Genomic DNA, 21,150 nt, shown 5'->3' on the forward strand with positions numbered 1-21,150 from the left:
CCCCGCTCCCGCTCGCTCCTTGGGGCAGGTGCAGGGCGGAGTCCGCGAGCAGGGACAGCGCTGGGGGAAGTCGGTGTCGGGGACTCCAGAGGCAGATCTGTGGAAAAAAAAAAAAACCTCTTCAAAGGCTTCCGATGTGCTCTGAGCTCTGGGAGCTGCACCGCGCAACACAGCAAACATTCAAACAGCCCCACCTCCATCTGGGGAAGCGTAAAGAACTCGCCCGTTTAAAAAATAAGTTCATTTGAAATTGTTTGGTGCCGGGGACTTTGTAATTGTATGAAGAAATTCATACCAGGTATTTTCTAACTTGCAAATGGTTTTCAGATCGGAGACATTTACTGAGCGATAATTACATTCATGGAGTTGCCACGTTTTGAGGATTTTATCTGAACGTTTTTAAAGTTTGCAGCGGTTTTTGTATTCTGGGGCAGATGCCTTTTTTCAGACATTCTCTTGGAAAAGCCCAGCGCGTGAGGCAGCCGGGTAAGCTGGGGCTGTCAATCAGCTGCGACCCCGGGCTTCCTCCTTTCGGAGGGGACAGGGAAAAGCTTCCTTGTTCGGCTCTCCCGGTTTCTCTTTCCGTCCGCAATGTGGCCCCCACGGCCACCGCCACGCTTCCGCTAACTCCCAGCTCACACCAGGACGGGCGCAGGTGCACGGGGCGCAGGTGCACCGGCCGCGGGCGCTGCAGGGGCTCCGGGCGCAGGGCGCGGGGGCCCCCTTCCCTCGGCCGCGACTGTGCGACGGCGGCTTTCCCGAGGGGCCCCCTGGCTCTCGCACGTCAGGAGTGGACACCGCGCGGGGCCACTGGCCGGCGGCTGGTCTCCGAAGGCCGCGCAGCGAGGACACGTGCCTGGAGCCTTCCGCGGGTCGGGGGTGGGGCGCGCTCGTCTGGTGCTGCTCCAGGAAGTGGGCCCGAGCCGGGGGCCTTGGGTGGGGGCAGAGGAAGCACGGACCCCTGCCCTGGCCGGGCCCCATCACCCTCTTTACCCTAACGCGACGCCCCTGCGCCCCCTCGGGAATTTCTCCGGGAACCCCCCTCCCGCGCCGCCCACGGACCCCCAGCCCGACGCGAGGGGCTAGGTGGCGGCTCCGGAAGAGGCCCTGGACCCTCGGCCACGCCGCACGCGGGCGCTCGGCCAGCAAAGTGGTTTCTCGGAAAGGCCGGCGTTTAGGAGAAGGCGGGTCAACCGGGCCGAGCCGATTGGGCGGCGCGCGCACGCTTCTCGCGCGCCATTGGCCCGCGAGGCCGTCGCTCGGCGCGCCGGGCCCGCCCTGCCCCTTAAAACCGCGCCGCCGCCGGGAGCCCGGGGCTGCGTCGCCGGGAGCGCGGCGGCGAGCGTGGGAACGCGGGCGGCGGGCGCGAACGCGGGCGGCGGCAGGTAGGCTCGCTGGGCGGGATGGGCTGCGCGCGGGGCGAAGCCGCGAGGCTTTCCAGGGTGGAGCCGGAGGCCGCCCCCTGTGCCTCGGTTTCGCCCTGCCTTGCTCCCTGGCCTCGTGGGGCCGCGGTGAGCGCCCGGGGCGAGGGTTGCCCTTGGTCTGTCCCCAAAGATGGGTGGCCAACAACAAGTCTTATTTTTCGTCCAATGCCGAGACCTGCCCTATGGCCCCTGGAGTCCTGGGGGAGGGGGCTGGAGGGTCCTGGCCGCCGGTGCGCCGGGGTTGGCCTGGGCAGTTCTGGTGAATGACTGCTCTCAGTTCCGAGTCTGGGCTGGGGTCCTTGGCTTCCATCACAGCCCAGGCAGGAAAGGGAGTGTGGAAGGCACAGCTCAGAAAGTCGTTAGGCTGTGAAATGAGCCGGGCAGCCGCCCAGGGCTGGGCGGTGCTGAGGAGTGGACGCTGGACACGCACGTTTCCAAAATTGTTAAGTCTCCTCCCAACCTATGGTGCCTACCTTTTTTTTTTTTTTTTAAACCAACGGAGAAGGACGCCCTGAACCTGTGCCCCTGGGGTGTGGCAGCTTCCTCCCCTGGGGGCTGGCAGTGTGTCTGTCCCCTGACTGGGGCCAGGGAGGGAAATGGCTTTGATGCCTGTCGGTCCAGGGGTGGTGAGGGCTTGCAGGGACCAGAGTGGGCACCCCGCAGCCCCGTGGCGGGAGCAGGTGCCTGCTGTGTCCTCCGTGTGGACGGGGAGGCGGGGGCAGAGGCTGCCCTGGGAAGCCTGACCCCTGGACGCATTTATGGGGACTCAGATTAACTGCAGATAGGAGCTGGCGGATAGAACCATCGCTTCAACACGGAGGAAGAGGAAGTCGGGAGCATGTGACTGGGCACCGATTTTTCCTGGCGGCGGCGGCGTTCGGTGGAATCGCTTTGTTGGTCTTCTGTAAATCATTATGGATCATGTTTGTAACGCCCGTGGAATCCTAGGCTTTTCACAGTGCCTAGAATCGGCAGGGATCGCAAAGGTCCTTGGGCCAGGGCTGTGGGTGGGATGGGACCCGGGAAGGCACTCACGGCTCTCAGTGGCAGAGCCCGGGGCCGCGGCAGGGGTCCTGCACCTCACTTTTCCCTCGGAGCCGAGAGGGGCTGGTGGGGACGACTCCCGGTGTCTCCCTGCCGGGCTGCCCCGTGACTCACTCTCCTTTCACTGCTGTTTCTCTTTCTCTTTCTCTTTGCCCCGTTTTCTCCAGAAATCACCCGACTGTCCGGGTTTGGGAGTTACGAACCTGCTAGGGATGCTGTGAGCAAGTGAGGGCGCCCTAGCACGGGGCTTCCAGGGCGGCGGGGTGGGGGTGGGCAGGAGCACCCGCCCCGCTGCTGTGCTCCTACAGCACCCCTCCCCCCACCCCCCCCAGGGTCTTTTGCATCCCCTGGGAAAAGCTGTAGGACTCTGCACCCGGCTGTGCTGTGCTCTGGGAGGCACAGGGTCAGGCGCCTCTCTCTACCTGACTGTGTTTCATTCCTCTCTCTCCCGAGGCTCCCGCTCCGCCTGCGTCCCTTCTTATAGACACGGTGGCTGCTTTAGAATTCACCATCTCCGCGAGGGGTCCCTTGGCTATGCCGGGGTCCTGGAGAGGCTCAGGTCCAGTTTCTGTCGCACGCCCATCGCCTCCTTTGAAATCAGCTGGGCGGCTGGGGTTGGTGGCTGGAGAAGTGAGCGCTGGCCCTGGGGGACCTGGCCTCCCTCTCGCTGGTCCCTGGCCCCGCACAGCCGCCTGCAGGGAGCCTCAGGTTGCCAAGAGGCACACTTCTCACAGCCGGCGCTGACCACTGCTTGGCCACATTCTTGGGGACGTTGTCTCTTGTTTCCGCCAGTTGGTTAAAGCTTGTTTGCCTAAAGCGGTCACATTTTAATCAGAAGAGTAAAATAGTGCTTTTTGCTACAATTTTTTTTGGGGTGGGCGTCTGTCCAGCTGCCTAGGGGATTTCCAGCACTGTTCTTGTAACTGCTGGCTGATGGTCGGTACGGCTTCATCGCCCTCTCCTCCCCTCCCCGTCCCCTCTGCCCCCTACCGCCCCCTCCCTCTCCAGTGTAAAGCTGTCTGTTCCAGGAGGAGAGCCCTTCCCGCGGGGATCTGGGCTCCCTTGCACGGCTGGGCCCCTCCATCAGGGTGTGGCCTGCCTTGCTCCATCTGGAGCCACAGTCCTCTCACACTGACGTGGGAGGGGCTCCCGGGGGACACGGCCCGTTGCCCTCTTACCGAGGGAGGGTTGCTGAGGTCCCGGCACCGCCCCAGGTGCATCAAATGCTGCAAACACAAGTGCCCGTGGTCATCATGATTTTCAGCCAGGACGGGGTCACTGATGCTCCCGGCTCCCCCTGCTGAGAGGTGGCGAGGCTAGAAGGGGACCCCATTTCTCTCTTTTCCCGACTCAGCCCGTATCACGAAGCCGCTGTCCAGGAGCAGCCTGGGAGCGGTGGCCTCGCGGGCTGCACAGGGGCCGGATTCTACCCTGGGACGCAGGTCCTGCTGGGTGTCCTTGGTCAGCTTGGTTCCGAGGGGAATGGCCGCCTACGGGAGATCCGTGCACTTCAGTGAGTCCGCTCCGTCTCATGCTCAGGGCGGAGCTCGGCGGTGTGGCTGCGTTTGCCTGCGAGGATTCAGCCAGAACCGGGTGGCACTGGCTGGGAGGCTGGCCGCCGCGCCCCCGGGGAGCTTTCAGTTTTGGTTCAGGACTTGGAGTCGGGAAGCCCTCGGGGGCTTCTCCTGGCGGGGGGCCGGGGTCCCGGAGCCCCTGGGTTTCCCCCAGCCAGCACCTTTGCTGCGAACCTCTGGTTTGCCTGGGTTGCCGTGACTGTGGGACAGCACGCGTGACACACGTCACAGAGTAGGTTTTCTGTCTTCCCAAGGATGTGTGACCGGAACGGCGGCCGGCGGCTTCGGCAGTGGCTGATCGAGCAGATTGACAGCAACATGTACCCGGGGCTGATCTGGGAAAACGACGAGAAGAGCATGTTCCGGATCCCCTGGAAGCATGCCGGCAAGCAGGACTACAACCAGGAGGTGGACGCGTCCATCTTCAAGGTGCGGACGGGCGGGCGCCGGCCACGCCCTTCGGGTGGGCTCCCGCGTCCATCCCAGTCCGAAACGCAGATGTGGCTGGAGGAGCGCAGAGCGGGCTCAGGAGGACACCGGGGGGCTTGGCCATGTTAAACCATCTGCGTGGTTTTGGGGCCCCCTGTGTGGGGAGCATTTTTCCAGTGAGGAGGTCTGGGGCGCGTCCTTCTCTGCTCTGTGTTTCTGTCCCCTGAGGACCCGCCCAGGGAGGGGAAGGGCTCCCACAGGACCCTCACGCTAAGACCTTTGCTCTCTGCGGTGACGACATCATGGGGTGACGTCACCTGTGTGTGGCGTTCTAGGGCCAGCGGGGGAGACTGAGGCCCCGACTGCCATTCCCTCTGGGGCCGGTCACGCCGGAGAGGGGGTCCGGTCACGCGGGGAGAGGTGGTCCTGAGCTAGCAGCAGTGACTAAACAGTGCTGTCTCCCCTGAGGGCAGCACCTGCCCACGCACAGAGGAGCCGTCCGGAGTTCCTGGTGGCGGAGGGTGTGTTCTGGGCCAGGCCCGGCCTGCTGGGTTGTTTTCCTCTCGCACAGTCGTCTGTGGTCCATGCCATTCTCACCCTCACTCTGCGGGGGCACCAAGAGGGGGTCGCTCATCCGGGGTCTCCAGCTTTTCCTGGACTGTGAGCCGGTGTTCGGATGCAGCCCCCCCCCCCCCCACGTGCCCCTGGCCCCACCAGTGAGCAGAGGCTTCTTGCTAGATTCCTACAGGAGACCTGGCCCAGGGCAGGCCAGCTCTGCAGCCCGGCTGGGTTCTTAGTCCCCCTGGGCGTCTCTAAAGCCCCAGATGCCCAGGTTCCAGCCCTCGGTGATTCAAAGCCCCAGGTCAAAGTCAGCCCAGACTTCCACGTTTGCAGACAGCTGCACCACAGGTGGTCTGCAGACCGCTGCCAGCCTGCTCGTTACGTGGGCATCCGGGGACTGGGGACAGGCAGGGGACATGGAGTGTGGGGAGGGGCCAGAATCAGACCAGGTTGGGGAGCACAGCCCAGCAGGACCCACGACAGCCCTGGAGGCCTGGGGGGCTGTCTCAGACCCAAGTGTAAGAGGGAAGAGAGGTCACACTGTGACCCCAGAGGGAATGTGAGTAAGTCAAGGTCGGCTTAAGACGCCCCTCAGCTGCCCTTGTTCTGTGGACCCGAGGCGGCCGAGGGGCTGAGCCTCTGCATGGTTCTGTGGCGTGTGCACGTCCGATTCTTCTCCGTGAGAGTCTGGTGCCAGCTCCTGACGGCCCTGTGAGGGTGTGCGCTCTCGCCGGCAAGGGGGCTCCTGGTGCCTGCGTGTCCTCCAGGTTCCTTCTGGTCAGGGATGCCAGGTGAGGAAGCCTGGACGGCGCCAGGCTTTGGGACACCAGCACCTGCTGTGGCCATCAACGTTGGCGGGCCCTTCTCGGCTGACTGCGTGTGGTCTTTGCCTTTGGCGCTGTGGCGATCTTCTTGGGGAAGACTTTGCTACATTTAATCAGCGCCCGGGTCCCCTCCCGTCAGCTGGGCTGGGCATTCTTGGTTTGCGGGACCTCAGTGCTGTCAGCATCTCGGGCTGGGACATTGCTGAAGACTAGGGAGAGAGTTCCGGGCTGGGAGGCCATGGGCGTGGGGGCTGTCCTGTGCTTTGCAGGATGTGTGGCGGCCCCAGCCCCCGCCCACCAGGTGCCAGCAACACTGCCCCGCCCAGCGTGCAGCCACGCATGTGTTGGATGTGGACAGGTGTCCCCGGGGGGCACAGTCGTCCCCTGTCCATTGCAAGCCCCCCAGGAGCTGAGGTTGGCCAGGGTCAGTGGGTGGACTGGGGCGCTGATGCTGGGGGCAGAGTTGTGGGCTGGACGTGAGCGGAACGGCCTGCATGGACGTGGGGGTGCGGGAGCAGAGGGCCGTGGAGCCCTGGCGTGTGTCTCATCGACGGAGACGCAGGTGTCTGCCTCCGCCCGATTCCCGGCTCCCCCGTGTGCCACAGCCCCAGATTTATGTCTTGTGCAACGCTTTCCACGGCCGTTTCAACAGCGCCCAGCAGCATGCGCAAGATTCCCGATGTTTCCGTTGGTTACGCAGTCGCTGCGTGTGGCAATCCGAGACGAGGGCACAATCTCGGCTGGGCTGGGGGCAGCAGGGGCACGGGGCTGCCTCCTGGGCACAGGGAGGCCGAGTGGCCCTGCCTGGCTCCCCTGGGCTCTGCGCCTCCATCTGCTGGGAGGTTCTTATCTTGGGCGGCCGCCAGGCGGGAGTTTGCCGTGGGAGACGTCGCCGGTGAGGCCTTGGTCAGGGAGGGCCTTCTTTCAGAATTTCACGCTAAGCCAGAACCTGTTTCTTTCATTTTTTAAGAAGATTTATTTATTTATTTGACTGTCAGAGTTAGAGAGAGGGAGAGACGGAGAGAGAGAGGTCTTCACTCCACAGATGGCTGCACCAGCCAGGCTGAAGCCAGGAGCTTCCTCCAGGTCTCCAATGCAGGTGCAGGGGCCCAAGCACCTGGGCCATCCTCCACTGCTTTCCCGGGCCACTGCAGGGAGCTGGGTCCATAGTGGAGCAGCCGGGTCTTGAACCCGTGCCCGTATCGGATGCTGGCTTTGCAGGCAGAGGCTTTATCTGCTTTGCCGGGCCCCTAGAACCTTCCTTCCTTCCTTCCTTCCTTCTTTCTTTCTTTCTTTCCTTTCTTTCCTTTCTTTCCTTTCTTTCCTTTCTTTCTTTCTTTCCATAGTGAGAGAGACAGAGAGAAAGGTCTTCCTTCCATTGGTTCACCCCCAAAATGGCCACTGCGGCCGGCACGCTGCACTGATCCGAAGCCAGGAGCCAGGTGCTTCTCCTGGTCTCCAATACAGGTGCAGGGCCCAAGCACTTGGGCCATCCTCCACTGCACTCCCGGGCCACAGCAGAGAGCTGGACTGGAAGAGGAGCAACCGGGGCAGAACCAGCGCCCCGACCGGGACTAGAACCCGGGGTGCTGGTGCCACAGGCGGAGGCTTTATCTGCTTTGCTGGGACCCTAGAACCTGTTTCTTTCAAACATTCAAAGAAAATCTTTCAAAAATGAGGAGCTAGGAAGAAGTCTGAGTGTTTTCCTGCCTTGGCGAGTGGGTTGTAGAGGTTGTGGTACCAGGGGCTCCTTCGCGCCTGCAGGTGGGCTGCCTCAGCGCACACCCCTGCTGGGGGACCGGCTCCTTTCAGCCAGCGGCAGAGACCTGAAGCCCCCTGGCGTCAGCTCAGACTTGTTGGGAAAGCATTTTGCCCCCTGTTCATAAAGATGTTGGTGGGGGTAGGGGAGTTGAGTTACTTAGTGGCACAGCTGTTTCAAATTCTGAAAGAGAACACCCAGCCCCCAGACTGTGCCAGGTGCAGCGAGTGCAAACCGGTGAGCGGCCGGAGCAGGCTGGAGTGGCCGCTGGTGGGCTTCAGGCAGCTGCCTTGTCTAGTGGTAGCTTGGAAGACCTCGCGAGACCACCCAGCCAAGTTGGGCTTGTAGAGCCACCCAGGAGGTCTCTGGAGGGCCGGGTACCTGCCGGTTACGTGGCTCAGGCTAAGCTGGCACCTGTTGGCAGGCCAGCACGCGTCCTGACCACAAGCCCTGGTGTTTTTTTTTTTTTTTTAAAGATTTATTTATTTTGAAAGGCACAATGACAGAGCAGAGAGGGAAAGAGAGGAGAGACAGAGAACTTCTATCTGCTGATTTACTCCCCCAAAACCTGCGACACTGGAGCTGGTCTGGGCTGAAGGCAGGAGCCAGGAACTGTATCCTGGTCTCCCCCGTGGGTGGCAGGGACCCAATTGGCCTGTTCCCTGCCGCCTCCCAAGCCCATCAGCAGGAAGCTGGATCAGAAGAGGCAGCAGTACTCGATCCAGGAACCCTGACGGGGGAAGTGGGTGCCCCAAGCTGTGGCTTAACCCCTGTGTCACACAGCCAGCCCCGTTTCTGGTGGGTGGAATGAGCAGGCTTTCCACACGGGTTGAGTGTGCACTTGAATGGAGGACAAAGTCTAGCACCGTCCTGCGTGTGCACCCGCTCGCGTGGGCTCCAGCCGGCTGTAGCACGGCCTCGACACCAAGTTTCCAAGGAACCTGGCTTAGCCCAGTGCTTCCCAGATGAGGGAGGGGTCACCAGTTTAACGCCCCGCCCCCTTGCCTGGGGACAGCTTGTCGTAACTAGGGGAGGGGGAGCCACTGGCGTCTGATGGGCCCCGTGCTGGGGGAGGGGCCTTGGGAACAGTGGGACGTGCGAGTTCAGTCGGCCCCTGTTCCCTCTTGTGTTTCTTTGAAAACAGCAGCAGCATCAGTGCGTGGCGGGCGACGCGGGTAGCGGGGGATCAGGTGGCGCATCGCAAAGGACACTGGCAGGAACGTTCACCCCGACCCTACGTGCAAAATGCTGCGTCAACGGAGGAGAGACTGCTGGCTGGGGACGATGAGTGTTCTTGAGTTTTGGGAGGGAGAAGAAGCCGGGACTGTCTGGAAGGGGCTGTGGCTCCCCTGGCACTGTTTCTGCAGCTGAGGCGCTGGCTGCCTCTCTCTGCGTCTTTGGGCAGCAGCTAAAGCCTCGGATTCCAGCCCTGACCGGTCCCCCCGAAGGAGGGCCTGGGGCGGGGGCGGGGCCGGGCTGTGTCTCAGGCTTCCCAGGGGACCGGGGTGTGCACTGGGCTCGAGCGGCTGTGCTGGGTGTGCGTCAGGTGCAGCACCTGCCCATGTGCACTGAGCGAGGCGCCTGGAGACGGCTCAACTACTTGGGTCCCTGCCACCCATGGATTGAGTTCCAGGGTCCTGGCTTCGGCCTGCCGGCGCTGGCTGTCGTGGGCATTTGAGGAGTGAACCAGCAGGTAGAAAACTTTCTGTCTCTAAATAAACAAAATAAGCCAATAAAAACAGTTTTAAAAAAGACCCCTAACTGCAGCTGGAAGCTCGTTGGCTTGGAAGTTAGTGCAGCTGGCGTTTAATCCCGGGCCAGGTCACCTTGGAAAGTGGCTGTCCTCTTGGTGTGGCCTGGTGCTGAGTGGGGTGGGCGGCTCCGGATCACCCGTCCTTTCAGCCTGGGGACACTGCCTGACGTCACCTAGGGCTGCAGGTAAATTTTAGCCGATGGTGGCTTCCTCCTGGAGCTGGTGTTTATTCCAATCCTGGAATCTTACAATATATCCATTTACATGTTTATTTACTTATTTTTAAAATGTTTCTTCATTTGAAAGGCAGGGTCAGAGGTGGAGACAGAGTGGTCACCCTTCTGCTGGTTCCCCCAAGCGCCCCAACAGCGGGGGCTGGGCCAGGCTGAAGCCAGGAGTCAGGAGCTCCATCTGGGGCTCCCACCTGGGCGCAGGGGCCCACGCGCTCTAGCCATCCTCGCTGCCTCCCAGGTGCGTCAGCAGGGAGCGGAGAAGCCGGGACTTGACCCAGGCACTGCGACTCAGGACGTGGCCGTCCCACGTGGCAACTTCACTGCTGTGCCACGATGCCAGCCCCACGTGGGTGTCTGAACCCCTCCTCCCGTCCCACCTTCTGACCAGGTGTCCAGTCGGCTGGTCCTCGGTCAGATCCCAAGGTTCTCAGGGATCGGAGAGCAGAGCTGTCCGGAACAGAACAGGACAGGGCAGCACCCAGGGAGGAGGGTTTTGTCGCCTTTCGACAGTGCCTTGGTGGGGGAGGGGAGAGCTGAGAAAAAATGCAAAACTGCGGAGCGAAATTTCTATTAAAAGTAGCAGGGCAAGGGGTGACCACACTTTTAGCTTTTTTGCAAATGTTCCCTTTTCACGCTAAATTTTAGCTCGGGGTTGATTTGACAGCAACAGCTTGCTCTTTGTTTTGAACATGCTGGCGGTGACTTCCTCTTTGTGTGGCTTAACCCGGGCAGCTCCAGGCCCCTCAGTCCAGGGAAGGACTCGGGGCAGGGCCAGGGGCCGGGAGCGGGCGGGGCCTCGGGCTGCGCTGGATTCTGACCCTGCGGGTGAGCTTGCGGGACCTCCCACCCTGGGCCTTTGCACCCGAGGTGAGGAAAGTGGCCTGATTGAAGGCCTGAGTCGTGGCCAGTGGAGCCTCCCGGGGCCGGGCTGGCCGCTGACCCGCTTCTCTGTCTCTCCTCAGGCCTGGGCAGTCTTCAAGGGGAAGTTCAAGGAAGGGGACAAGGCCGAGCCGGCCACTTGGAAGACGAGGCTGCGCTGTGCTCTGAACAAGAGCCCGGATTTTGAAGAAGTGACCGACCGATCCCAGCTGGACATTTCTGAGCCGTACAAAGTTTACCGAATCGTCCCCGAGGAGGAGCAAAAATGTAACTATGCGAAGGCTGCCCTGCCCGCGGTCTGGGCCTGCAGTCCCAGCTCAGCGGGACCCTGCTGCCCTCTGCAGGAGCAGGCGCTGACCTCACGCCGTCTGCCGGCCACTGAGTGGCGGGGAGGCCGGGGAGGGCGGGGGGGCTGGGGCCCAGGCTCCCCAGGCTCCGTCGCGCGGCTGCACGGGCACGGGGCCCTGACGAGGAACCCTGTTTCCTAGCAGTTCCCGGGGGGGGGGGACCGGATGGAGGAGGAAGCTCTGGATCCCAGGCTGCCCCTCTTCCGTCACCGCGTTGTTTGGAAGCTCTGGGATGGGATAGCTCGAGTGCCTTCCACACTGAAATCCCAGGGGAGCAAGGACAGCAGACATCTGCCATGCTGTGGCCCGCGTGGCCGTGCTCTGCCAGACATCACTAATCAGTCAGACGAATCAGATCAGACCTGGCCCCAGAATCCTTTTCTGAGTGGTGCGCTGTGCACCTGGAGCCGGCGCGTGAGATGGAACCTGAGCGCCGTGCGGGTCTCAGGCAGGGATTGTCTTAGCCGCTGCAAAGCCACACAGTGGTCTTCTCCTTGGTGGCCGTCGGTGGCCCAGTCGTGCCCTGGACAGACTTCCCGGGGCTCTGCACAGACTCGAGGTTGGCATCACTGCCCACGATGCCCAGGCCAGGAGCGGTTCCAGCCGTGACTCACGTACGAGCGAGCCTGTGGGAGAGTTGCTAGCCAGGCAGCCGGCACGGTGACAGCTTCTTAGAGAAGATGAGACGCCGGGGTTGTTGGTTAGAGAGGCAGGAAGCGGAGCCCAGCTGATGGACGACTGACCGCGGTCTGGGCGTCCTCGCCTCTGCTGGTCACCGGGGGCTTAGCTAACTCCCATCCTTACCGAGTGTGAACCCGCCTCCACATGGCAGTAGGAAGTCCAGGGGCTGGCGTGCGCGGCAGGCCGGGCTCCTGCTTGCAATGCGGCGTCCCGGCTGCTCGGGTCCCTGTCCAGCTTGCTCTGGGACAGTGGAGGGCGGCGCGAGTGCTGGAGCCCCTGCCGCCCGTGCCGAGCAGGTGGAGCTCCTGGCTGCTGGCTTCCGCCCGGCCTGCCCTGGCTGTGTCAGGCATCCGGGGAGTGAACGGGGATGGAAGATTCTTTCTGTTTCTGCTTTTCTTTCTTTGCCACTCTGCGCTTCAAATAAGTTAGATAAGTCACATCGCAGGAACGGAGTGAGTCCAGCACGCTGACCGCTCCTTGGAGAGTCAGGTGGCCTGCTGGGGTAGGACATCTTGGGGTGGCTGGCAGGGGCCGCCGTCTTTTCCAGTCTGGATCAGTTTTCATCACCGCAAGCTCAATCGCGATTCGCAGCAATAAGGAAGTCCCTCTTGGGGCCCCTCCCCGCCCCCGCGGAGTCAGCCGAGCTTGACTGGCAGGTGACCCGGCTGTTTATAGCCTGGGGTGCGGCCCGCATCCCTGCCACTGTGGATGCCCAGGAGGCATCGTGGCCCCCACGGCCCCTCTCCTCTGCCCCTCACATGGGGGGCGCCCCGTCTGCCCCGCTCCCCCTTTCTGCAGCTTAAAATGACCTCTTGAACCCAAGAATCAAAACTCAGGAAGGAGCACACGCTGGGTGCTTGTGAGGCCCTGCAACTGACAACCCTGTCTCGCGCTGACTGCAGGGCGAGGGTCTGGGTGAGACCGAGGGTGGCCCAGAAGGCCCAGGCGGCTGCTGACTCAGGCTGGTGCCAGCCGGGCAGCAGTGGGCTCCCCGGCGCGGCGCATGGGTGCACAGTGCACGCGTGTGTACGTGGAAAGGCTAAAAAGATACTTCCTGCCACCTGGCTTAAAAAAAAAAAGACCCAGCCCGCCATCATGTTTTACCAGAGAATCTTAGGGTGTCTTCAGGCACCCCAGCTTGTGCGTGTGGTGCCCGTGGGCAGTCAGAGCCGGTACATCCGGGCCCTGGCCGACACAGGAAGGGGCCAGCGTGTTGTGTTTGTCTCTCAGAAGTGTTAGCAGAACAGCTGCCACCCCCACTTCTCTCTTCTGACTGCGGATCAGATGACCCAGGCATGGGAACAAGGCGTCTTCGCCTTTCCCCAGCCGGCGAAGACGCGCACAGCTCTTGTTTCCTGAAACTCAGCAATAAAAATAAAACTTGGATGGGGCTCCCGTGGTGGCTGGGATGGCGCCGCGCCACGTGTCATGGTGTCTGTCTGGTTTCCCGCAGGCAAACTCGGCGTGGTGCCTCCCGGCGGCGTGAACGAGGTCCCGGAGATGGAGTGCGGGCGCTCGGACATCCAGGAGCTCATCAAGGAGGTAGGGGAGGCAGCCGAGGCCTCGTGTCTCCCGGCCAGCAGCTGTGTGACGGCATCGGGCCCTGGGCTGCCCTGGGAGTGCCGCGTCCGCCCGCGGGGGAGGACCCACGGGGCACCCGCCCCCGGCACCCCATCCCACCGGCTGTGTGTGTGTGTGTGTGTGCGTGTGCGTGTGACGATTGCTCCAGCTCTGAACTTTCCAGAATGTGAACGCTGAGCGACGATCTCTAAAGCGCGTTGCGTGGCCCCTCGCCTGCCCCGGCAGCTGCTGGGAGCAGCGTGTGAACCCTCCCTGCTGCCCGGGTTGGTGGCCTGCATGGCTGTGGGGTTGCTGGTTTCTGAAGACGTAGGTTTTATTCCTTCAGTGCTTGGGAAACCAGATAGCCACGCCTGTGGGAGCTGAGCGTGCACTCCCAGGCAGTAGGCTGGGAGAGAAGGCTCACCAGGGTCTGCTTAGAGCACATGGCTTGTTGTACCCCAGTTTTGGACGCCCCTCTCTCTGGGAATTGCGAGGAGGACATGGCAGCCCTGGCCGGTGGGGCGGGTCCCGTGTGGGCGCTTGGCCGGAGTCACGGAGCCGTGATGGACTCTGCCCGAGCAGCGGGGCTGTCAGAGCCTGCAGGACACAGGTGTCGCCCCCCCACCCCGGCCGCCTGGCCCTCTGCAGACGGCCGCTCCGTGTCGGCCGTGGAGCGAGCGCGGTGCTGGCTCCGTGTCCATCCAGCAGCGTCCTGCCCTCTGCCAGCTCAGCTGAGCGGGGCAGTCATCCAGTGTCACACCGAGGTCACAAGAAAGCAGATTTCCAAGTTTCCTCATCGGATTAATCAATGTCCTCTGAGGAGCGGGTCGGGGCAGAACCCAGGGTGCTTCACGGGGTGAGGTTCTCCCAGCACGGCAGCGGCGTCGCTGAACTGGGCCGAACCCGCAGGGCATCAGGGCGGTGGGCAGCCCGGAATGTGCCGCCTGCCACGGGCAGGGCCGCGTGAAGGGACCGTGGATTTCGCAGGGAACTTTAAAAAGGTCCTGGAGAGTGGATCAGGAAGGTTGGTTTGGGTGCGAGCTGGAGTCTGTGCGTGTAAGTTTCGTGGCACAGACTTTGGCGCACCGTGTGACGTGGCCCCAGGAGGCTGGTGGTTCCGCCCGTGGGTTGCTTGCTCAGCCTGCTGGACTTCACTCTCGTGAGTCAGCGGTGCCTGCGTGGGCTTCGCTGCACTGGCGTTGTTCATGCTTGCGGACGCGGGAGTCTCAGGCCGGAGGCCCCGTGACCAGCAGCCTCTCTCTCACCTGCGATGCACAGCCGTCCGTGGACGACTACATGGGCATGATCAAGAGGAGCCCCTCCCCGCCGGAGGCCTGCAGGAGCCAGCTGCTCCCAGACTGGTGGGCGCAGCAGCCCAGCGCAGGTGAGGACGCAGAGCCCGGCTGCTGCCAGGCAGAGCTGGGGACGGAGAGGGCGGGCGGCGGGAGCTGGGTCTTAGTGGGGGTTAACTGAGCCCAGAGACACAGCCCTCGGCCCCGTGTGCCACTGCCTCCCAGGAGGGCAGGTGCAGTGCCCGGTCTGCTCCGCACACACTCCTGGGGGAGCTAAGGGGGGGTCTGGAGAGCTGCGCCTGGTGCCCTCCCCCCCCCCCCCCCCGGCTCTGCGCCTGTTTCCACGCACTGGGCGCCCTGCAGGGTTGAAGGCAGCTGGGCTCCTGGAGGGGAGGGGGTTCGGGCTGGGAACGGGAAGTGGCTCACACCGGGATTTGAGTCTCGAGCCTCAGCTGACCGTCTGTAAAACGGAGGCTCCAGGCCTGCACCCTGGGGTCCCCAGGGCTTGATGCACATTTGCCCTGTGTGGTCAGTGCTCCCAGAGCCCCCAGGCTGCTCCTGCGTTCTGCACGGCTGCCTCCCGAGCTGCCCGGCAGACCGTACAGGTCACCAGCCTGGGGCGGCTGCTGCCGACCCTGGGCTCCGCTGGGGGGCCACGCAGTCAGTGATATTTTGGGGCCAGGCCCTCGGGGTGGAAGGAAATGCGGCCCCTCGGGGTCACACTCGCACAGGGGCAGAAACCCCGCGGCAGAGAAGAGAGGAAGTCCCCCTCCCACCTCTCGGTCAGGGTCTGGTTTCTGCATTTATGAAACAATGGGTCAACCGCTCTGGGAGGGAAAAACACTGAATTCAGCGGAAGCCTGCGGTGGGGCCTTCGAGGAGCCTGGGCCGGGGGGCGCTGGGCCGGCGCCTGCACTGTTGTCTGTGTCTCCCGCAGGCTTGCCGCTGGTGACGGGCTACGCCGCCTATGACGCGCACCACTCAGGTACTGGCGCTGGCGGGTGGGGGTGGGGTGATGCCTGATGCGGGGGGGGGGGTATTGAGATTCCCTGGAGGCTGGGCGCCCCCTTCCCTCTCCCTGTCTGGTTGGGGGGCAGGCACGGGGCTGGCCTTTCTGAGCCTCTTCTTGGACCGGGCCGGCAGGTCGGGCAAAGAGCGCCCTAGAGCGGTGCTGCAGGGAACGGATGTAGCCGTGGCCGCCGGGCTCTGCCGCCCTGCATGGCCCCCGGTGGAGAGCGTGAACTTGAGGCCCTCCAGTGTAGACCAGCGCCCGCCCCAAAGGAGCCATGCGAGGATTCCATGGCGTGCTCTTGACGCGATCGGTCCCTGAGTGTGCTCCCCCCTCTCCCAGTCTCCTCTGCTTCCTCCCCACGCCCGGGTTCCTGACGTGGCACTGTGGCGGCTGACAGCTGTCCAGTGCCACAGGGTGGGACCTGGGCTGGCACTGAGACACCTGCTCAGCTCTGCCCCTCCCTCCCAGCCCCCGCCCTCACAGGTGTGGCCACTGCCATGTCACAGGCCCAGGGCCCCAGCACGCAGCTCGTGGGCAGAGGGGCCGCAGTGCTGTCCCAGCAGCCCCCTGATTCCACACAGGACTCTGGCAGGGGGGCTTCCGCGGGCGGCGCTGGAGTTGGCGTCCAGGCTGGAGGGTAGCAGCTGCTGCTGGCGGGGAGGCCAGGCTGTGTGCCGCCATCGGCTGGGTTCTGTGAGAAGGGGACCTCAGGCTGGCCTGGGGGAGCAGAGGAGGGAACGGGCTGCCCAGGGCCGGTGCTGGACGCAGGTTCTTGGGGGCAAGGACTTTGTGAAGGCAGGAACTCGCCTGGGGCCTGGGGACCGTTCTGCCTCTGACTTCACCGAGGGGCTGTGGGCTGAAGGGTTCATCTGTCACCCAAGGGCACACAGACGTCTGTGCACCTGCTTTCCGTGCGCCGGCAGCCACTGTGGTCACGAGAGGCCCAGGGTTAGAGACTGACCTGTGACCTGGGTAGCGTGGAGCCACGGCCCAGGACTTGTGATGGTGCATTTGGGGCCGTCTAGGGAGGGGGTTAGCTTCCTCGGCCGTGCCGGAGCTGTCTAGACTGTCCTTTTAGAAGCTCAGCTCGCTCACTGTGGACAGCTGGTGTCAGGGCCCCTTGTGCTTAGCTCTGCGGGGTCGGGGCTGAGGTCAGGCAGTGAGAGAGCTGGTGACAGGCAGCAGGAAGCCCCGCCCACGTGGCTGCTTGGTGTAGGTGGCACCTGTGGGCTGATGGGCCTGCCGACCCAGCCAGGCCCGACTTGCCTGGCTTTCCGGGGAGAGCAGGGGGTTCTGTGTGAGCTCTGCACGGTTGGGTGTTGGTCCCGTGTGCCCTGGACCCTGCAGTGGTCCGGGTGCCTGGTGACGCCGTGAGCTGCCTGCTGCATGCCCGGTGAGCCCGTTGGTGGTGGGCGCGACGCTGTCAGCTGAGGGCTGGTACAGGCGGGGTCTTGGAGTCTCCTGCGTTAGCTGGGACCTTACCCCTGCCCTGGCGTCTCGTTCCCTGTGCTCCTCTCGCTTAAACACGCGAGCGTCTTTTGCACGGGGATTCAACTCTCCTGGCCTGGGAGAGGCCAACCAGCGCCTGCTGCTCAGTGGAAGTGAGGGGTCAAACGGGTCAAAGGTCAAAGGGTCCCCTGAAGCCAGGAGCCACCCAGCCTGAGCGTCCCCTGTCCAGGAGGCGTGCGGCCAGCGGGGCTCGGGTTCCCGGTCAGATGTGCGGGGTCTGCGTGTGCGTGAGGAGGACCGCGGGCCGAGACCCGGGCTGAGCGCGAGATGGAGTCGTGTGCCGGGCCTGTGGGTGCCTTCAGGCCCTGCCTGCCGTGACCGGACACGCAGCACAGGTTCTCTGCTTGTGGCGTTGCGTTGGCGCCCCCAGGGGTCCAGGGTTTGGGGCATTTTGGATTTCAGGGTTTCGGAGTAGGGCTGCTCAGCCGCCTCGGTAAATGCCCGCCCGTCTGAGGCCTCGGCCCTGCTCAGAGGGGAGGTTCCAGGTACCGGGCGTAGAGCTCCCGAGCCCCGAGCTGAGGCCGGCTTCCTCAGGTCACTGCAGGCAGAGCGAACGGGTGGGGCGAGGAGGGACTCAGGCCTCACTGTGCACCCTTCCCCCGCCTTCCAGGCCGGGCGCTCTCGGGGGAGGGTGCGGCTTTGGGTGGAGGGTCTTCTCCGGTTTCAGGTTTAGCACCCGAGGAGCCACGGCAGACGCCAGCCGCCAGCCGCCAGCAGTGCCCTAGTAACCGCGCCCCTCTCGTCCACAGCCTTTTCCCAGATGGTGATCAGCTTCTACTACGGGGGCAAGCTCATGGGCCAGACCACCACCACGTGCCCCGAGGGCTGCCGCCTGTCCCTGAGCCAGCCGGGGCTGCCCGGCGGCAAGATGTACGGGCCCGAGGGCCTGGAGCTGGTGCGCTTCCCGCCGGCCGACGCCATCCCCAGCGAGCGGCAGCGGCAGGTGACGCGGAAGCTGTTCGGGCACCTGGAGCGCGGGGTGCTGCTGCACGGCAGCCGGCAGGGCGTGTTCGTCAGGCGCCAGTGCCAGGGCCGCGTCTTCTGCAGCGGCAACGCCGTGCCCTGCAAGGGCAGGCCCAACAAGCTGGAGCGCGACGAGGTGGTGCAGGTCTTCGACACGAGCCAGTTCCTGCGAGGTCTGTGCGGCTCCGCCCCGGCCGGGTCACCCGGGAATCCTGCTTTGCCCCTTCCTGCTTGGAGATCCCGGGGAGCCCCTCTCTGCCCCGACTTTCCCACGCATGACGCGGAGTGCAGTCAGCCTCTTGCTCGTGCTGCCTGGGAGAGTAGAGAAATCCCCCAGCTGCAGCTCTCGTTTGCCCCCGGACTCTGACCCGTGACCTGGGAGTGGGGCTGAGCTGCAGGGCGCCAGGCCGTCCCCAGGCCCGGGTCAGAACCTGCATGGTGCCGGGGACTTGTATGGGAGCTCCGAGCTGTGCTCACCCAGCACCAGCAGGGCCTGAGCTGGCGGCAGGTGTCGGGGGCGCTGGCCCGAGAGCTTTCGGGGGGGGGGTGTGGGGCCCACCTGGAGGGGAGGAGGTGGTCCCTGAGGGTCGGCGCCTCTGTTTCTGGGGTTGCGAGGGGGCCCGGGAGCCTGCCCTTCTAACAAGCTCCCCGGCGAGGCTGCGGAGTTTGGACACGGCGGAGGTTCGGGTGGGACTTCAGGCCCCTCTGGCGCCAGGCCTCACGGGGCTGTAGCCCGTGTGCCTTTGGCGCTGGGGATGGGAGTAGACGTGGTGTATGGGGAGCAGGAGGGCGTGGGTCCCAGGAAAGGTGTTCAGCCGCGGCCACTAAAGAGCCCACCTCCCCCGGTGGAGGCCACGCCCGCAGCTGCTCGGCAGGGCAGCCAGCGTGCCCCTGTGGTGCCCTGGCCTCCGTCCCCGGGCTCGGGGCAGCCCCTGCCCGGCCCCGCCCCCAGCCCCGCCCCCAGCCCCGCCCCCAGCGCGGTCCCTGTCCTTGCAGAGCTGCAGCAGTTCTACAGCAGCCAGAGCCGGCTCCCCGACGGCCGCGTGGTGCTGTGCTTCGGGGAGGAGTTCCCGGACACGGCGCCGCTGCGCTCCAAGCTCATCCTCGTGCAGGTGAGAGCAGCCGCCGGGCCTGTGTCCGGGCTCCCAGACCCCTGCTGGGGTCAGGCTATCCTGGGGCTGGAGGATGGGGGATTCCTGCCACCTCCAGCCGTCCTCTGGTGGCCAGGACTCATTTATGCTTGGTTTACTCTTCAAAATCAAAGTCTCTTCTCCGGAAGGATTCCACCTGTTGCCTTGCCATCGTGTCTGAGGACAGGCAAGGCCGTGGCAAGCCCTTCCTTAACGGTAGCCGAAGGCAAGAGACTCTGGGACTGACTAGGCGAGGCGGGGCCCTGCCCACGGAGGGGACCGTGCCGCGATGGTGGGAGCGTCGGCAGCCCTTTCTGGCATCTGCCTGTCGTGGCCGAGACCCGAGTGAAATGTCTGGGGCGCCGGCTCAGGGCGGGGGTCCAGGCAGGCCCCGGCTCGCGTCCGTCCTCCGTGTCTGACCTGCGCACCGTCCCTCCAGGTTGAGCAGCTGTATGTCCGGCAGCTGCTGGAGGAGGCGGGGAAGAGCTGCGGCACCGGCTCCATGATGCACACCCCCGAGGAGCCCCAGCCGGACCAGGCCTTCCGGATGTTCCCGGAGATCTGCGCCTCACACCAGAGACCCTTTTTCAGAGAAAACCAGCAGATCACCGTCTAGGCGATCCCCGGAGCCCTGCTCCCGGGCCTGGCTTCCCCCTCGCGTTACTCTTGTGAGGACACAGGATGCGGGTCCCTCTGGCCGGGCTGGGACACCCCCTCCCCGGACGCCAGGGCCAGAGCTCCTGTCTTGTGCGCCTCCCACTGGCTGCCCTGTTGCTGCATTTGGGGGTCACTGCTGTTCCCAGAGCCCGGCGTGCGCACCCCTGCCGGCCGCCGCTTCCAGCAAAGGGATTTGGAGATTCAAACCAGCTGCGCAGACGAGGGATCTCTCTCATCTGTGAGGCTCGCGGGTTTATGATTTCCTGTGCCTGATTCTCCATGAAGTGTCTTTTAAGCGTTTTAGTAAGATTTAAGAACCCTGAGCTACAAACCTCCCCTTAATGTGCGACGGCGAAGCCGTTGTTGTCTTGGAGCGGGAGCCCGCGGGGTACGCTGCGGCTCGGGGTGGCGGCGCCAGTTCCAGCGTCCGCCGCTGCTCGCCACGTGTCCGCCCCGCCTCGCAATGCTGGCCAGAAGCCCGAAGGAGGACTTGGAATGACGGCCTGGCTGTTGGCAGAGGCCTCCCGCGGCGCGATCCCGGGCCCTCCCGAAGCCGCCCGACTCCACGGCCAGCGCACGTGCGAGTATGGGAGACTCGGACACTTTCACACCTCGTGTGCCCCTGGGTGTTCCATGGCCGGCACGGGGACGGCAGAGACTGGCCCCTGCCGTGTGCCTCACGCCCCTGCAGGCCCTCATTCTGCCAGGGTCTGAGCCCAGGGCACAGTGCTGATTTGGCTGAGTCAGTGCCACCACGGGTGTAGACCCCAGGCGGTTTTGGGGGCACTGGCAGGGTCCGAGTGCTTCCCTCGAGTCCAGCCCCGCTGAGGGAAGATCCCGTCTCTGTGCTCACTCCTGTGTCACCCAGCCTGGGCCACCCCAGCTCCGAGTGTGTCCCCTACCCGTGGAAGGGCAGGAGGAGGGGTTCTGGGAGGTGTGGGGGGTGGGAGGCCAGCGCCGGCAGCCATGGTTCCCAGAGGGGATCAGTTCACCCCGCACCTGTGCTGTGTGGGAATTGGGGGCCCTGCCGATGCGTGGGGCGCACGGGGACGGAGGGGAAGGCGGGTGGAGGGGCCCCTCTGTGCCGGGAGGGCCCCGCCCACACGTTCACCCAGGTGCTCAGAGGGGCGTCAGGCAGCATCTCCACCGTGCCGAGCGGTATTTATTTTTGTAGCAGTTTTAAAAGTATCTCGATTTCTTTCGTTCTTTGTTAAAATAAAAGGCTCTTTTATAAAGCTTGTGTGTGCTCTTTTTGGGTCACTGTCGAGTACTTGCTGGTTCTCCTTAGATCTCGGGTCTCCGAGAGGGGGTTAAGTAACAACCCACAGCGTGGCGGCTGCTGCAGCCGTTTGAGGAGCGAACCAGGGATGGGCGATGGCTCCCTGTACGCCCCCTTTAATGCATAAGAATTAATAAACACCCGGAACCGTCCCGGGCCGGAGGCAGCTCTCTGCTGCCCGCCCCGCTTCTCTCGCTGTTTTCAGTTTTGCCTCTTGTTTCCTCTCCTTGGGCTTCCTGG

General features: G+C 63.9%; 1 protein-coding gene across 2 annotated transcripts; it reads left to right on the plus strand.

The window, feature by feature from the left end:
* Positions 1-1,239: 1,239 nt before the first annotated feature.
* On the plus strand, positions 1,240-20,866 carry IRF8 (interferon regulatory factor 8). Of its 2 annotated transcripts, none has more exons than XM_051829272.2 (9): positions 1,240-1,385; positions 4,297-4,471; positions 10,564-10,747; positions 12,962-13,050; positions 14,347-14,452; positions 15,298-15,345; positions 17,631-18,017; positions 18,841-18,956; positions 19,414-20,866. In XM_051829272.2, exons 2-9 carry the CDS (start codon positions 4,298-4,300, stop codon positions 19,588-19,590), a joined length of 1,281 nt encoding a protein of 426 aa, XP_051685232.1. In that variant the 5' UTR covers positions 1,240-1,385; position 4,297; the 3' UTR covers positions 19,591-20,866. The 2 variants fall into 2 exon arrangements, with proteins under 2 accessions (XP_051685232.1, XP_069917961.1); XM_070061860.1 differs by lacking the exon at positions 1,240-1,385 and adding an exon at positions 1,955-2,410.
* Positions 20,867-21,150: the final 284 nt, after the last annotated feature.

Source organism: Oryctolagus cuniculus, chromosome 18 (assembly GCF_964237555.1).
Source record: "Oryctolagus cuniculus chromosome 18, mOryCun1.1, whole genome shotgun sequence".
Lineage (NCBI taxonomy): Eukaryota > Metazoa > Chordata > Mammalia > Lagomorpha > Leporidae > Oryctolagus > Oryctolagus cuniculus.

What these genes read in the sequence shown, in the direction of transcription:
- IRF8 (XM_051829272.2), top strand. Translation starts at nt 4,298, where the DNA reads ATGTGTGACCGGAACGGCGGCCGGCGGCTTCGGCAGTGGCTGATCGAG. An exon ending in CACGAGCCAGTTCCTGCGAG is followed by an intron (nt 18,018 to 18,840) that starts GTCTGTGCGGCT and finishes CTGTCCTTGCAG; the next exon opens with AGCTGCAGCAGTTCTACAGC. An exon ending in CCAAGCTCATCCTCGTGCAG is followed by an intron (nt 18,957 to 19,413) that starts GTGAGAGCAGCC and finishes CCGTCCCTCCAG; the next exon opens with GTTGAGCAGCTGTATGTCCG.